The sequence below is a fragment of the Grampus griseus genome, assembly GCF_964374135.1.
Source record: "Grampus griseus genome assembly, chromosome: 7".
NCBI classification, from domain to species: domain Eukaryota; kingdom Metazoa; phylum Chordata; class Mammalia; order Artiodactyla; family Delphinidae; genus Grampus; species Grampus griseus.
Window position 1 is genome coordinate 6,635,364 of NC_139001.1, and position 16,962 is coordinate 6,652,325.

The 16,962-nt window shown below is 39.7% G+C and overlaps 1 protein-coding gene across 11 annotated transcripts in view; it reads left to right on the forward strand.

Moving 5' to 3' along the window:
• The window catches only part of USP40 (ubiquitin specific peptidase 40), a 98,466-nt gene that overhangs the window by 69,078 nt on the left and 12,426 nt on the right, over positions 1-16,962 (forward strand). For 8 of the 11 annotated variants that reach the window (XM_082658041.1, XM_082658042.1, XM_082658044.1 and 5 more), the window contains 5 exons: positions 5,761-5,797; positions 7,631-7,695; positions 10,751-10,825; positions 13,675-13,801; positions 15,771-15,916. In XM_082658041.1, coding sequence (XP_082514167.1) covers positions 5,761-5,797; positions 7,631-7,695; positions 10,751-10,825; positions 13,675-13,801; positions 15,771-15,916 — 450 coding nt within the window. The remainder of the gene's footprint in view (positions 1-5,760; positions 5,798-7,630; positions 7,696-10,750; positions 10,826-13,674; positions 13,802-15,770; positions 15,917-16,962) is intronic. The other 3 variants (XM_082658043.1, XM_082658039.1, XM_082658040.1) reach the window with 1 other exon arrangement.

Here is a 16,962-nt window from a genome sequence, read left to right on the forward strand (position 1 = left end):
AGAAGTTCCTTTAGCATTTGTTGTAGAGCTGGTTTGGTGGTGCTGAATTTTCTTAGCTTCTGCTTGTCTGTAAAGCTTTTGATTTCTCCATCGAATCTGAATGAGATCCTTGCTGGGTAGAGTAATCTTGGTTTTAGGTTCTTCCCTTTCATCACTTTAAATATGTCATGCCACTCCCTTCTGGCTTGTAGAGTTTCTGCTGAGAAATCAGCTGTTAACCTTATTGGAGTTCTCTTGTATGTTATTTGTCATTTTTCCCTTGCTGCTTTCAGTAATTTTTCTTTGTCTTTAATTTTTGCCAGTTTGATTACTATGTGTCTCAGCGTGTTTCTCCTTGGGTTTATCCTGTATGGGACTCTCTGTGCTTCCTGGACTTGGGTGGCTATTTCCTTTCCCATGTTAGGGAAATTTTCAACTATAATTCTCTTCAAATATTTTCTCTGGTCCTTTCTCTGTTCTCCTTCTGGGACCCCTGTAATGCGAATCTTGTTGCGTATAATGTTGTCCCAGATGTCTCTTAGGCTGTCTTCATTTCTTTTCAATCTTTTCTCTTTATTATGTTTGCAGCAGTGAATTCCACCATTCTGTCTTCCAGATCACTTATCCGTTCTTCTGCCTCAGTTATTCTGCTACTGATTCCTTCTAGTGTATTTTTCATTTCAATTATTGTATTGTTCATCTCTATTTGTTTGTTCTTTCATTCTTCTAGGTCTTTGTTAAACATTTCTTGCATCTTCTTGATCTTTGCCTCCATTCTTTTTCGACGTCCTGCATCATCTTCACCATCATTATTCTGAATCTTTTTTCTGGAAGGTTGCCTATCTCCATTTAGTTGTTTTTCTGGAGTTGTATCTTGTTCCTTCATCTGGTACATAGCCCTCTGCCTTTTCATCTTGTCTTTCTTTCTGTGAATGTGGTTTTTGTTCCATAGGCTGCAGGATTGTAGTTCTTCTTGCTTCTGCTGTCTGCCCTCTGGTGGATTCTATTTATTTATTTATTCGTTTGGTTATGTTGGGTCTTAGTTGCAGCATGCAGGCACTTCATTGCGGCATGCAGGCTCTAGATCGTGCAGGCTAAGTTGCCCCGTGGCATGTAGTATCTTAGTTCCCTGGCCGGGGATCGAACCTGGGCCTCCATTGGGAGCACAGAGTCTTACCCACTGGACCACCAGGGAAGTCCCTGTGCTCCTGAATTTGAATTAGCAGAGTCAGAATGAACCTGATATTTTTTTTCTTTAAAAAATGATTTTACTAGCTCTGTCCCCTGAAATCGCTTATAGAAACAATGATCAACCTGGTAGTAGCAAGCACCCCAGCATTCAGATTGTGGTCACTCAGTACCATTTCCTAGAGGAACTAGGGCTTCTCGGAGTAATGGCTGGTTCTGTATCTAGGTCAGGAAAGTGTTTGATGAGCCTGGAACATCTTATCAGGACAGGAAACAGTATAGCTAGCAAAGACCTCTGGGATCAGCAGAGAGCGGCAGGAGCCAACTGAAGATAAGAGTTTGAACCTCAGTGGGAATAATAATGAAAATTGATTCACACATACATAAAGTCCATGAGTTCACAGTGATCCTAAAAAGTATGCTATTCATTGCTTACCTGCAGTGGGTGCTCGGGAACCGCAAATGGGAGAGTCGAGCATTTATCTTTTTCTTTGCAAACTATACCTCACATCAACCAAATAGATAATGAGAAGATTTTTTTAATAGACATATCCCAGCTAACAAAACGAAGAAAGAATTTTAGACTATCACTGTTTTTCAACTCCTAATGAATTAATGGATCTAAGCAAGGAACTTGAAAAACTGCTAACAACTCCAAAAGAGCAACACCCAGACATTTAGAAGTTCAAAACAATACCCGTGCTCTTCTTGCCAAAAGAAAAGAAAACTGGACCTGAGTCCGATCAAGCCTCTAGGTCTGAGTACCAGTTTATAAGAAGTACAGGGGACAGAGGGACCTGTCAAGTGCACCACAGGCCTGCGGTAAGCACTGTCCTGAAGTGGAAAACTCCTCTTCAAGAAATCAACTGCAGTGTGAGACAGGCTGTAGGTTCAAGGAGACTTAGGAGAAATAGCAGGTAGGTGCAATGTATGGAATTTATGGGGCCCTTGATTCAAACCAAAAGAACTCTAGTAACAGTTTAAGAGAAAGTAAGGAAATTTGAACACTGACAGAATATTTGTTATTTACGAGTTCTTAGTTTTTTTAGACATTATAATTATGTAAGAGTTACATTTTTTAAAAGAATCTTCATCTTTTAGAGCTGAGTACTGAATATCAATAGATGAAATGATACCTGACATTTGCTTCAAAAGAATGTGAGGAGCGAGTCAGGGGAAGTGGGCGGGGCACAGACACAGGACTGGCCGCAGCAGGAGTTGAGGCTGGCAGTGGACACTTGAGGGTTCATTTTACTGTCCTCTGCACGTGTGTGAAATTTTCCGTGATAAAACTTTTTTTAAAATTTTTTATTATTTTTTAACAAATTTATTTATTTAATTTATTTTTGGCTGCGTTGGGTCTTCGTTGCTGCACACAGGTTTTCTCTGGTTGCGGTGAGCGGGGGCTACTCTTCGTTATGGTGCGCGGGCTTCTCATTGCGGTGGCTTCTCTTATTATGGAACATGGGCTCTAGGCACGTGGGCTTCAGTAGTTGTGCACGGGCTCAATAGTTGTGGCTTGCGGGCTCTAGAGCACAGGCTCAGTAGCTGTGGCGCACGGGCTTGGTTGCCCTGTGGCATGTGGGATCTTCGCAAACCAGGGCTAGAACCTGCGTCCCCTGTATAGGCAGGCGGATTCTTAACCACTGTGCCACCAGGGAAGTCCCCAAACATGTTTTAAATAAAATGTTTTTTTACCCTTTGTTACAAGCTGTAAATATTTACCCACGTTTTCATTTGCCTTTTAACTTTAATACATTTTTTTGTTTTGGGGTTTTTTTAGCTTTAAAAAAAGGTTTATTATTGACTTACTGCCAGCAAGTGATACATATCATAGGAATCCGACATTAGAGTGTCTCTGATAAGGTCTGGACTTGTGCTAGACGACTGTAAGGAGGGATACGGGCTAATTTTGGATCGGATGCTATCAAGAGTTGGGGGGCAGTTCAGTATCTTATTTATGTTTGTAAGTTGGAAGTGTGAAGAGGGACTAGAAATATCATTGGAAAGGCAGCAGTTACTTAGAGGAAAAGATGGTTAGTTATTTTGTGCCTGGGATGTGGCCTTGGGTAACTTTAGTGTTTTTTCGTTTCAAAGAACGGAAACCACAAAACTTTTCAAAGATGCGATGTGTATGTCTTTCTTCTGTTCTATCCTGAACCCACTGCAGGCAGAGTCATTCCCCGTGCCCACCCACCCCCGTTCCCCCAGCTGAAACTGCTCCGTCAAGGCTGTCGGTGGCCTCCATGTTGCTGTGTCCAGTGAGCAGGTCTCGGTCTTCATCTTACTTGCTCTTTCAGCAGCAGTGACATACTTGATGACTTTTGTCACTTGCTTTGAGAAGACTGCAGCTCTTTAGGTTTTCTTCCCACCTCTCCGGCCTGCCTGTTCTCAGTCTTGTTTCCTCTTCTGTCTGCCTTCTGAGCGCCTCGTGCTCAAGTCATAGACGCCATACTCATGTATGAGCTCCTGATCTCTCAACATACTTCACTCACATTTCCCTTTTCTATTACAGTGGCTCCATTTTCTGCTTGCTTAGGCCAAAAACCTTGAAATTGTCTTTGATTCTTTTCTTTCTTACTTCAGAACCAGTGTTTCAGGAAATCGTTCTGGTTCTACCATCAAGATTTATCTGGGATCTGATCATATCTTATTCCTTCCACTGCTGTCACCCCTTCACCTCTCATCTGGATTATTCCAGCAGCTTCCTAACCGATCTCCTTCCTTCCAGCCTGACACCTCCCAGGGTGTGTTCTTACAAAGAAGTGGAGTAATCCTTTAAAGTGTAAGGTCAGTCAGTCCTCTGCACACAACCCTGCTCTGCTTTCCCATCTCACTCGGGGTGAGGGCGGGAGCCCCGAGTGACCTTGCAAGGCCCTGTGTGATCTGGCCCTTTGGTATTTTTAAAGAAAGAGTCTGACTATTACTCTCGCTCGCTCTACTCCAGCCGCGTTGGCCACTAGGCTGCTCCTCAAGCAGCCCTTTACACCGGCAGTTTCCTCTGTCTGGAACACAGTTAGGCTGAATGCTCAATTGCTTGTTTTTCTTAAATAATGGAGGCCTTTGAGACTGCAGTTTTCTTTGAATATGGCTTTGGTCCCATTCCCTGTTTTTTTTTTTAATAAATTTATTTATTTTATTTACTATTTATTTTTGGCTGCGTTGCGTCTTCGTTGCTGCACGCGGGCTTTCTCTAGTCGCGGCGAACGGGCAACTCTTCGTTGCGGTGTGTGGGCTTCTCACTGCGGTGACTTCTCTTGTTGCACAGCATGGACTCTAGGCGCACGGGCTTCAGTAGTTGCAGCACGAGGGCTCAGTAGTTGTGCCTTGTGGGCTCTAGAGCACAGGCTCAGCAGTTGTGGCGCACGGGCTTAGTTGCTCCGCGGCATGTGGGATCTTCCCGGACCAGGGCTCGAACCCATGTCCCCTGCATGGGCAGGCGGATTCTGAACCACTGAGCCACCAGGGAAGCCCCCATTCCCTATTTTAACATACTCTGTTGTCATTGTCATCATTTTCTAAACAATCTTTAATTCTAGAGTCTCTTTTATTTTTAATCAGACAAGTGATTGTGGATTTAGTCTTATTTTTTAAACTTTGGGGAGACTAAAAATCCCCCTTGGTCACCACCCTATCCTTGTCGCCTCCCCAGAAGTCACTGTTGTCATTGGACAGTATAATCTTATCCACATCAGTAGAGTGTATCCTTCCGTACCTTTGCCGTGTGTGTACCAATGTGTGGGTATGTATGTACGTGTAGAAATAAGAGCTTGACTTGTATGGTTTTCTTTAAAATCATAAATGGGATCCCAGAACTTTGTTTCACTAAAATATTTTAAAGATCTTTTAAGACCAGTGAATATAAATCTCTTTTATCCTTTTAATTGTTTTAAGACCTCTCATAGTTTATTTAAATGTTGCCCTGTTAATGCAGGGATGTCTGGATTGTTGGCCGTTTTTCTCCTGATCCAAGCAGGGCAGCAGTGACCATCCTGTGTGCTGCTCCCTCTGCTCTGTTACAGTACAAAGGAAATTTTACATACTCCTTGGCCCGAAAGTTATTTAAGAATGTTTTTCCCCTCAAGAAGTTGGGAGTTTTTTTGTGACTATTTTTGTTTTGTTTAAACGTCTATTAATCGTGTCTCGTTTATTGAATTGTGCCATGAGCTCACAGTATGCATCGTTCTTCCCTCATGAGTTGACGTGTGACCAGTTGTTTCTTAGATGATAAATAAAAGCTAATCTCCTTCTCTAGGAGTCAGAGTTCTGTGAAATCAGCCTAATTAATCACATCTGGTCAAAAATACACTGTTAGTCCTCATAAGAAGGGAATCATACCGCAGTCCTGGAAGTGGATGAACTTTTAGATAGACCTGGTTGCGAACACTGGAAACTGGTTTTCCCTGCTGAGTCGGCGCCACGTAGCCCTTAAGAAGCGCTTACTTAATCACTGCATCGTGTGTATCTTTATCTATTTGAGAATTACTAAATATAATCAGACTCAGATAGGCCCAGGGTCAAAAAAGAGTGTTTCTCACAATACTGTAACTCAGATATAGAACAACTAATGAACATAGTTTTTTTTTCTTACAGTGTTTAAAGGTAATGCTGGAGAAATCTGGCCTATCAGGTAAGTTACAGACCATGATGATCGTAAGTTTATCCACATCCTTTACTTACAGTACATTTTCTATGAGCCTAATGAAAACTTCTCAAACTTCCTTTTTCTCCGGGGTTGGCAGTTATGCTTTACATTTGTATACGTACATAATTCTCCTGTTTCTTTTTTGCAGGCTAAAAGAAAACTAGTTGGAGGTTAGCCTAATTCTAAGGAAAGAGAGCCTAGATAGGGAACAAGAAAGGGACAAAAGAGATACAGTTAAGATACAGACCCTCTGGGATTTCCTAGATCTTTTGCTGAATTTCTTTTTTTAACCTCATGGATTCAGAATTTCAATGCATTGTGTTTCAGGCCAGTATTTCTGTATATAGATTAGGGAATGTAATATGAATGAAAAAAGTAAACCCAGGGTGTCCTGAAGTGGCTACCCAGGTGGACCCACGGAGCAAGCTTGAGGAAGCACCACACTGCTTTCATCAGAGTGAGTGCTTGCCATTCTCTCCACCAGAGTGGAAGCATGGGGCTCCGTTATCTGGCAGGGACGTTCACTTGCTCAACTTCTAGGAGTTTCTGTGCGATGCCTCAGGTCATCTCGACAGTAGTCCTCCCATGCAGGGATCATCCCCCGTTCCCACTTTCCAGATGCTGAAAATGGTTAAACGGCTTACCCAGTGTTCCAGAGCAAGTAGCTAAGTGGCTCTGATTTCAGAACTCTGATTTCTTTCTACCATGCTCTGCTATGAAGTAATGGTGTTCACTCTTAACTTACTTTCTTTTTTTAAACAAACTTAGATTAAGTTAAATATCGATATAAATCTTACTGCATTTAAAACTAGAACCGATGACAAAAGAGGGTCTACAAAGAACAGTATTGGGATTCAAAACCTGTGGCCTGTGCAGGATAAATGTGAGGTCTGTGTTTCTTCGCTCGTCTGTAGCTTCTTTCGGTGGGTGGGGGGAGTTGACTGTTACAAAACATTGCTAGTTTTTTAACCATCAGGATTTTCAACTTTTGCTCGGTTCCCTCTCCCCGAAAAAAGTTCTCTCCCCATGTCGTGAGTATGTAGCAAGCATGCTGAAAAACTGAAATCTGATTAACCTTCGTAAATGTTCATTTGTACCAACTACATTGAAGCACTGTGCCGAAAGGACACGCTTTCGTTAGATCGCTGCTGACTAGATAGGACAGGTTTGCCGTACATGGTATCAGTTGCTGAGCGATGTTAGCGTGTGTTTTCTTCCAAGACAGTGAAATAAAACTCAATTTCATGATTTTAGGAGGGATTCTGTGCTTATGTATGTACATCTGTCTATGCTTAACGTGTGATGTGGATGCGCTTGTGTACTTGTAAATAATAAAGGTGTAAGTAGATGTTGCATACTAGTACCAAGTCTTATTTTTATTTGCAAGTATACAGTTCTTGGTGGAATAGAGAGAAAATTAACCAAGTTGGGGCAATGACTTAATTTTTTTCAGGCCCTGGAAGAGATAATTTACTTTAAAAATTAGTTAATACTGGGCTTCCCTGGTGGCACAGTGGTTGAGAGTCCGCCTGCTGATGCAGGGGACGCGGGTTCGTGCCTCAGTCCGGGAAGATCCCACATGCCGCGGAGCGGCTGGGCCCGTGAGCCATGGCCGCTGAGCCTGCACGTCCGGAGCCTGTGCTCCACAACAGGAGAGGCCACAGCAGTGAGAGGCCCGTGTACCGCAAAAAAAAATTAGTTAATACTTATTAGATGATATCCCATTTGATATTCATTTATCCAGAAGGGTCATTCCTGACAAACTCTTAAAACATATTATTCTGAATTCTTTTTCATCTGATTTTGATTCCTTCGTAGGAGACGCATGGCATTTACGGAAAATGGATTGGTGCTATGAAGCTGGGGAAGCTTTATGGGAAGAAGTAAGATTATTTCTGTACATTTCATTTGTAAAGTGATTGTGCTTATTTTGTATTTTCATAAGGACACCACCCTACTCATGTGAATAAATTCTAGAGAAAGCTTTACTTTTTTTTTAGGATATACAAATCCATATGGGGGTCTACTTTTTCCTTACTGCAGTTTTTTCACAGAGTCAGAGGGGAAGTTTCAGCTAAGTGGGAACATATCTAACATCTGTATTGAGCCCTCTTTTGATAAGAGAATATGTCTCTAGTAGTAGTTCTTCATTAACAGGCAGAGAACTACAGAGAACAAAAGACATTTGTACCAGTGAAAGAATTTGAAGATACACTCTGAATTTTGAAACCTGAATATGTTAATCTGAGAGTTTCTCTGTAAGTTAATGATGTCAGAATTCATCTTACCAATCAGTCACTTAGGCTCTGATTCAAACTGCATCTCTAAATCCGGCCCAGACTCTTAGGGTAGACTTAGGAGCAGTGTTATCACAGGGTGTTTGGAATCTGGTTAATCTTATTTTAAAAAATTTTTATTGAAGTGTAGTTGATTTACAATGTTGTGTTAGTTTCAGGTGTACAGCACAGATTCAGTTAAATGTTCAGTTAAATGTATATATTCTATTTTAGATTCTTTTCCATTATAGATTATTATAAGATATTGAGTATAGTTTCCTGTGCTGTACAGTAGGTCCTTATTGGTTATCTCTTTTATATATAGTGGTGTGTATATGTTAATCCCAAACTCCTAATTTATCCCTCCCCCCCTTTCCCCTTTGGTAAATAAGTTTGTTTCTATGTCTGTGAGTCTGTTTCTGTTTTGTAAATAAGTTCATTTGTATCATTTTTTTAGATTCCACATGTAAGTGATATATGATATTTGTCTTTCTTTGACTTACTTCACTTAGTATGACAATCTCTAGGTCCATCTGTGTTACTGCAAATGGCATTATTTCTTTTTTTTAAATGGTTGAGTAATATTCCACTGTATATATATATCACATCTTCTTTATCTATTCATCTGTCAGTGGACATTGAGGTTGTTTCCATGTCTTGGCTGTTGTATATCGTGCCACTGTGAACATTGTGGTGTATGTATGTTTTCAAATTAGCGTTTTCTCCAGTTATATGCCCAGGAGTGGGACCACTGGATCATATGGTAGCTCTATTTTTAGTTTTTTAAGGAACCTCCATAGTGTTCTCCATAGTGGCTGCACCAATCTACATTCCCACCAACAGTGCAAGAGGGTTCCCTTTTCTCTACACCCTCTCCAGCATTTATTATTTTTTATTTTTTTAATAAATTTATTTATTTATTTTTGGCTGCATTGGGTCTTTATTGATGCACAGGCTTTCTCTAGTTGCAGCGAGCGGGGGCTGCTCTTCATTGTAGTGTGCAGGCTTCTCATTGCAGTGGCTTCTCTTGTTGCAGAGCACAGGCTCGAGGCACGTGGGCTTCAGTAGTTGTGGCACTCAGGCTCAGTAGTTGTGGCTCACGGGCTCTAGAGCGCAGGCTCAGTAGTTGTGGCGCATGGGCTTAGTTGCTCCGCGGCATGTGGGATCTTCCCGGACCAGGGATTGAACCTGTGTCCCCTGCATTGGCAGGCAGATTCTTAACCACAGTGCCACCAGGGAAGTCCCTCTACTATTTATTACTTACAGACTTTTTGATGATGGCCATTCTGACTGGTGTGAGGTGATACCTCACTGCAGTTTTGATTTGCATTTCTCTGATAATTAGTGATGTGAGCATCTTTTCATGTTGGTTAATCATCTTATTGTTGCTCCAAGTAGCATCAAACCTCACAGTCCAAATCCATGGCCTTAGAAGTACAGCCAGAATAAAGCTTTGTGAGAAAGCTTACACAATTGTGCTCACTCCCCTTTCCCCCAATCTTTATCCGCCTGCTTTCTGTTCAGTGAGACACTGGCATTGAACATCAACAGAGGTTGATCTAAAGCAGGGCCTTCTGGGAAACAGTCCTTGCTGTGTAACAGTCAGGGACAATACAGAGAGGCTCCTCCTGGGTCCTGGCCAGGAATTTGACTGCCTGGAGTAAAAAGTGAACCTCAAAGAATCTTCAGGACATACAGTTTGGATGTCGAAAGAGTGTATCTAGTCAAATGGTTTCCTTATTTTCTCCTCTTATTAATTCCCAAATCAGTATCAAACAGTTCATCTAAAAGCAAACTCATTACCCTCAGAACTAGCTCCGCTTCCCAGATTTGCTTCTTGTCTTTCCCATCCTGATCCTTTTCCGCCTGAAATGTGGCTTACGCTACTTACCTTACATCCGTCATATTTGGTCTCAGCCTTCAATCAGTTTTTCCACTCCTTCTTGACCATTCCCACTGCCGGCCTCCTGGTTCAAGCCCTGTTTTTTTGTGGTTTTTTGCCTCTTACCTAATTTACTACAAATGGTTTCCTGAGCCCATGTGTTCCCCACTTCAGTATGTCACAAGTGTGGCAGCTTAGATTGATCTTTAAAAACCCCTTCGCAGAAATCTTGAGTGGCTTTTTTAAAGCAACTGAAAACTCTTTTTCTTCTGTTTCGCATCCCTTTGACCTGTGACCACCTCTCCAACCCAGTTTTCTTTCCGTTACTCTCCAGCAGATACCTCCCATTCTAGTTAATCTGGTCTCTTAGCTCTTCCCCAGCACAAGTCATACTGACTCTTGACTTAACCTGGACTTTGCCATGTTCTTCTTTCCCTGAGAAATTCCTTCTTGTTTCCTCTGGCTTTCCCAAATCCAGCCCATCTTTTGGGCTTAACTAAAATTTTATCTTCTGTAGATTAATCTGTCATTTCTTACCTCATCCATCTCCCTTCCTTTAATCTTTTACAGTTCATAATTATACAGTTTTAATACATAATGATATACTTTTTTATGGTTTTAGCTTATTTCTATCTCTTCAATATCTGCTTCGTTATTCATTTACTTATTTCTTGAAAGGGTAATAGAGGCATAGGGTTTTTTTAAAAAGATCGAATGGTCTCTTTCTTCCTTTCAGAAGTCATAAGTGACAAAAAAGGTTTTCACTTTCTGTATTCCCAGGATGCAGCACTGAAAGAGCTTATGCTCTCTTCTGGAGACACTTTGCTTTTAATTGAAGGAAAACTTCCTCCTCTGGTAAGATTTTGCTCCTGAATAGACATTTTGTAAATAACAGTTACTGTTTTATGATTGCAAGGATGATATGTTCTCATTGTGTGAAACTGGGGAAATACAATCATAAAGAGAATAGAGTACTTACCCAAAATCCTACCAATCAGACAGCTACCATATTTTACATCTTTATATATTTTCTTCCTATAAAGTCAAATTGTATGTACAATTTTATTTCCTACTTTTTATATTTTACTTTTTAACCTGACCATAAAATCCAGAAACAATCATTATATCCAATATATGACTTACCACAGTTTTATTCACCTATATCCCTGTTGTTTGGATTTTAGGTTGTTTAAAATTTTTTGTCCTTATAAACAGTAATAAATATAAATCCTTCTTAAGACAATTCTAAAGATGGAATTAACAAGCCAAATTGTTTTCCCAAAGAGTCGTACCAAGTTTACAGTCCTAATGTGTGTCTGTGAGAGGGCTCACACCACTGCTCTTCCATAGACACTGTGTATTACCACTTGGAAAAGCCATTACTTATTAGTTTGTTTTTGTTTTAATGTGGACACATGTAAAGATGAAAATGACCCAGAATTCCAGCATTCAGATAATCATTTGCTTATGATTAGAAAACTCAGACAGTGTAGAAGCCTATAAAATGATAAACAGAAGTTTCTCCCATATCTTTCTCTCCAGAAAGAGCCACAGTAAACTTATTTTTCCTTGTGTATCCTTCCAAGAAAAAAATTATGCCTGTTTGTATGCTGAATGTAAATATGTGTGTATCCTTTTCAAAGTTTACATAAAGGGGGTCATATTCTATGCACTGTTTTATACCTTTCGTTTTTTGTTTGTTTTTATTCATTTAATATAGCTTGAGGATCTCACATCAGCACATACAGACCTACCTTATTCTTTTTCATGACTTCATAGAATTCTGTTGTATTTTATACTGTGCTCTTTAAAGCTAATTTTTGAATTGATAATATTCATGATACAAAATTCAAAGTGTATAAAAAGCTGGGCCAGGAAAAGTATCCCCCATCCCTCCTGTCCCCCTGCCACTTGGGGTCCTCCCTCCACAGGCAGCCAGCTTCCTCTGTATCCTTCCAGAGGCACGTGCTTATTAAATTTAATGCACACACACACGTATGTATGTGTATATACATATTTTTACTTACACAAATGATTATAAGCTTGACACCCTATTCTGCACCTAGCTTTTTTCATTACCCCCATATACATGCCACATCAGTACCCATGAAGTTATCTCGTTCCATTTGACGTATATGGAGGTACCGTGATTTATTTTTTAACCAATCTCTTTTCAAAGAATATTTAGGTTGTATCCAGTCTTTTGTCGATACAAATAACACTGCCAAAAATATCATTTATTTGCCATTTTGCACATATGTATCTACAGGATATTCCTAGAATTGAAATCGCTTTGTCAAAAGTTATGGCCTACCGTAATATAACTAGTCTTCTGAAGAGGGACCTTGAGGTTGTTTCATGGTTTTTGCTACCATAAACAATTTACAGTGAATATCTTTGTATGCATGGGCTAGTATATCAGAAGGTAAAATCCTAACCATGGAATGGCTGGGTCAGAGGGCTTGGGCATTTAAAATTTTGACAGCACCAAATCACCATCCAGAGACTTTGCAGCAGTTTCTACTCCTGGAACCAACATATAGGAGCTCAGGTTTACTTTCAGTTTCACCACTGTAGAATATTATTAGACTTTCTGGTTTTTGACAGGTGAAAAAAAATGGAGTTTTTCCTCTGATTTACATTTATTTATTTACTGCATGGAAGTTGAGTATTAATCTTCACCAATTTGATAAACAGAAAAATATTCTCATTTTAATATGCATTTCCTGAAATACATATTTAAAATACTTTACATGTTTTTTTTTCACATTCTCATCTTCTGTTGTTGGAAATTGCGCACTGTAATAGCAACTGATCTTTCATTGAGTAAATCTGTTCAAGTTCTTTACCCACTCAAAAAAGGGGTGGGGAAGAACCAGTTAAATTAGTAAAACTGAAATTACAGAATGTGTTTAAGGAGTTGAGTTTATTTCATGTAGTTGGTATATAGGAATGCACCTTAGATCAATAGGTTGTTGGATCTCTATAAAGTTCCTTTAGAAACTTTTATAAATAAAAACTGCATGTAACTGGTGCATTGTGCTATGGTGCTCTTACAATGCCTGAAAACATTTATATAGTTTGTTCTGTCAAATGTTTTGTTAGTTTGTTTATACTTTTCACTTACTGTAGCTACTAAGATATAGAACAGGAACTTCCCTGGTGGTACAGTGAATAAGACTCCGTGCTCCCAGTGCAGGGGGCCCGGGTTTGATCCCTGGTCAGGGAACTAGATCCCACATGCATGCTGCAGCTAAGAGTTTGCATGCCACAACTAAGGAGCCGTGGAGCCACAACTAAGGAGCCAACGAGCCAAAACTAAGACCCAGTGCAACGAAATTTAAAAAAAAAGAAGATATAGAACATTGGTCCCAGTCATCCTAAAGACTGACTTTTATGATTTTAAACTTTGATTGTAAAAACAGTAAGCAAGTATAATACATGACAGTTAATACATACATCTTAAGGAAAAATAAATTCAGGAACATATTCTATATCAAGATGTTTCTTTCTGGGAATTCCCTGGTGGTCCAATGGTTAGGACTCCTTGCTTTCACTGCCGAGGGCACAGGTTCTATCCCTGGTCAGGGAACTAAGATCCCACAAGATGCTTGGCATGGCCAAAAAAAAAAGTTTCTTTCTGTGGAAGTAGAAGTTGACTTAATCTGTGTGCATCACAACAGTTGGAAATCTCCATTCCTCAGGGTTTCCTGAAGGTGCCCATCTGGTGGTACCAGCCACGGGGTCCATTGCATCACTGGAAGAGTCATCAGGACCAGACTAACTGTACCTTTTCTCAAGGCGGGGTCTGGAGAGCTAATTCCATCCAAGGTGAGAACACAACAGAATTATAGCAGCCAGTGTGTCATAAAGAAAAGTAAAATGATTGCTTCTGCTGAGAGGCAACTGAAATACGTATTTTTAAAATATAAGGTTGAAAATCAAAATCTATTCCATAATTCATAGTATAATAATAATACTATCCTATTTTTATACAGTGGTTTGTAACCTCTATAAAATACCATCTTTTTTTTTTTGGCTTTACCTTTCATTTGCCATCTGTTATTTTTATTATCATTATTATTATAGCAATATATTACATTTTTTCAAGGAATTGTTATATAATATCACCTCTCAAGTGCCTCATGGCAGTAGGAATAGCGGCCCCAGTTATTGTAACAGACTAAGACATTGATGCTTTAGTCGCTTCCAGCGTCTTCACTGCAGCCCCAAGGGGCGGAGAGGCAGGGTTGGAGTCCAGACCCCACGCAGCTCCTGTTCTTTCTGCTGCCGCCACCCAGGAGCTCCTTCAAGGGCGTTCCAGCTCACTGACTTCTGAGAAGACTCACAGACAGGGTATAAACATTGTTTCACTCTGTCTAAGTTTCTTCTCCACAGGCAGAATTCAGCACACACGTCATGATGAGCAAAGGCAGGGAGTTTGAATTGCCATTGTAAAAAGTGGGTTTCCACTTCATTATAAGAAGACACAAGTTAATCTCCTTTGTAACTGTAGATAAAGAGAATATATTTTTAGTAGGACCAAGTTCTTATATTTTTTTTCTTTTATCATGCTTAATTATCTAGCTTTTTTAATGCCTTGAAGTATTATATACTTACATTTCTTTTTATCTTTCAAAATTCAGTACTGAAACTAACATAAATGATCTCCTTACTTTTTGAAGTTAGGATTATATGTATAGAGCAATAAAATACTTCATGTTGAATTAGCTATGAAATTGGCATTAAGTTATTTTTTGTTTGAGTTATATTAGACATGTTAAACAATTCTAAAAATGATTTTGTGATAGAATAATAGTTACAACTTAAAAAGCAGTGTGTTTCTCCATGAAAGTAAAGAAAACAGTTCATTTTTTTGGTAGTCCTTCTGTATCACAACATACGGCAAATATTTTTATTTCTGAGAATGTCCTAAAAGTGTCTTTCAGGTAGTACCAGCTTACAGCATCCTTAGACACAAGAAGAACCACTCACGAAGAGAGCTTTTTTACTTAATTTACTTAATTAATTTCCTATTATGTATTAGCAGTATGCCCAGCAGTAAGCAAAGACATTTAACTAAAGCAAAAATGAGTCAAATTACTGATTTCAAATTTAGTTATCAACTTTTATATCCAGAGTTTTATATGAGAGCATTTTGTTTTCCCCTTTTTAAAACTAATGTAGAAAGGCCTTCTTATTGTCAAGAATTCTTTCAGTCAGTAAACATTTATTGGACATTTATTGTGTGGCACCCACCATTCCTGGCACTGGAGAGACAAACAAGATAGATGACCTGTTCTCTCTTGAAAATCATATTCTGTAGGGGAGACAGGTTAGGTTAAAATATATATATGTAAAAAAACACATGTATACACACACATAAGAAAACAGACAGACAAAAGAGTAACAAGTTGGGACAAGTGTTATGAGAGAGAAACAGGTTAAATAAAAGATGAGAGCAGGGCAGAGTATCCAACCAGCAGAGTCCTCTTTGAGGAAGGAGAGGGTGTGGGAAAGAGCATTCCAGGTAGACAGCCCAAGTGTAAAATTCCTCAAAGCCATTCTAGTGAGAAGACCTGGTGCTGTGCCCACAGCGTGCTCCCTGGCTGCCCATCTACTGGGCCCTGCTTCCTCCCCGTGAAGTCCTGAGGGGCTGACCCGAGGAATTCAGATTCTGAGTTGCTTGGATGGAATTGTACTAAACCCGTCTGCAGTATCAAAACGTGGCCTGTATTTCAGAAATCAGAGCTAAGTACGTCTAAAGCTCCTGTCAAACATCTTGCTCTGTCCTTTGTAGATGCTCCCAGTGACGCGCATGCAGAAGTTTCCCTCCGCTACTTGGGAGACGTTGAAATCTCAGAAGATGCTACGTTGGGGGAGCTGAAGTCTCAGGTCAGCCTTCCTCCTGCAGCGCGTACCTTACTGGTGATCTGGCTGCTTCCAGTGAGATATTAATATATTCTTCTATTTCCTCTTCCCTCAATTACAGTCTGTTCTGATAGGGCATGTGTTATATGCCATGTTCAGTGGTGAGTACCCAACAGGCCACACACACATATTGCTCAGACAGCTCCCTGGGTTTGCTTCTACCAGTTGCCTGTGGCTTTCATTTATCCCCTCTCTGACAGGCATGCTGTGCTTTCATTTGAAATCTCCTCAGTGACTTGCAGCTTATGTTCATTTTGATTTTTTAGGGAAACATTTGTTGGAACATTTGTAAAGCATTCACTTTACTCCTTTATTTACATTGTTTTTGTGTCACTGTGATTCATGTGTTAAATGTTGTTAGTAAAAGCTGTGTGGTCAGTTGCCCAGGAGGTCAGAATATCAGCTTTATGTTAAACTAGATAATGTATTGTTTTCCTGGACATTAATACTCACAGACACAGTGTTCTGTCCAAATGGAAAGGCCGGGTTGAATACAACACACAATGCTTAAGAAGCATCTTATTCTCATTGGATTAAAATGAACATCCCTTCTTGCTCTTAAAGGAAACAGTGTAGGTGCATGTAAGGTGAATATCAGTCATTGATTGACTTCTGTGTGTCCTCAATATCTGAAATACCTTCCACAAAAAAACAAATGGTCTTATTCTAAAAAGAACAAGTAGAAAGAGACTTTTTTTCTTATATTAGATTAAAAGATACAAAATTGCTGTTTCTAGATTTAAAACGGATGAATATTGGCCATTTTATATACTGCAGCCTAAGTATATAAATAGTTATCCACCCCTACAGAATTAGTCCAGCGGTTTGGGCCTAGCGTTTGGATCCAGAGATTCTGAAATATTTCAAAATCAGAAGTTATTTCCATGGCAGAGGAAACTTTGTTGAATTATATGAGCACAGATGGAAGTTGAAGATGAGTCCTTGCTTTTATTAGAGAGGCCTCTGCTCTTGAGTTATATAGTCATATGGAAATTAATTTTAAAGTTTCATTTTCTAAAACATAATCATTGAAAAGGAGCTTTTGGCTCAGATTTAGAAAC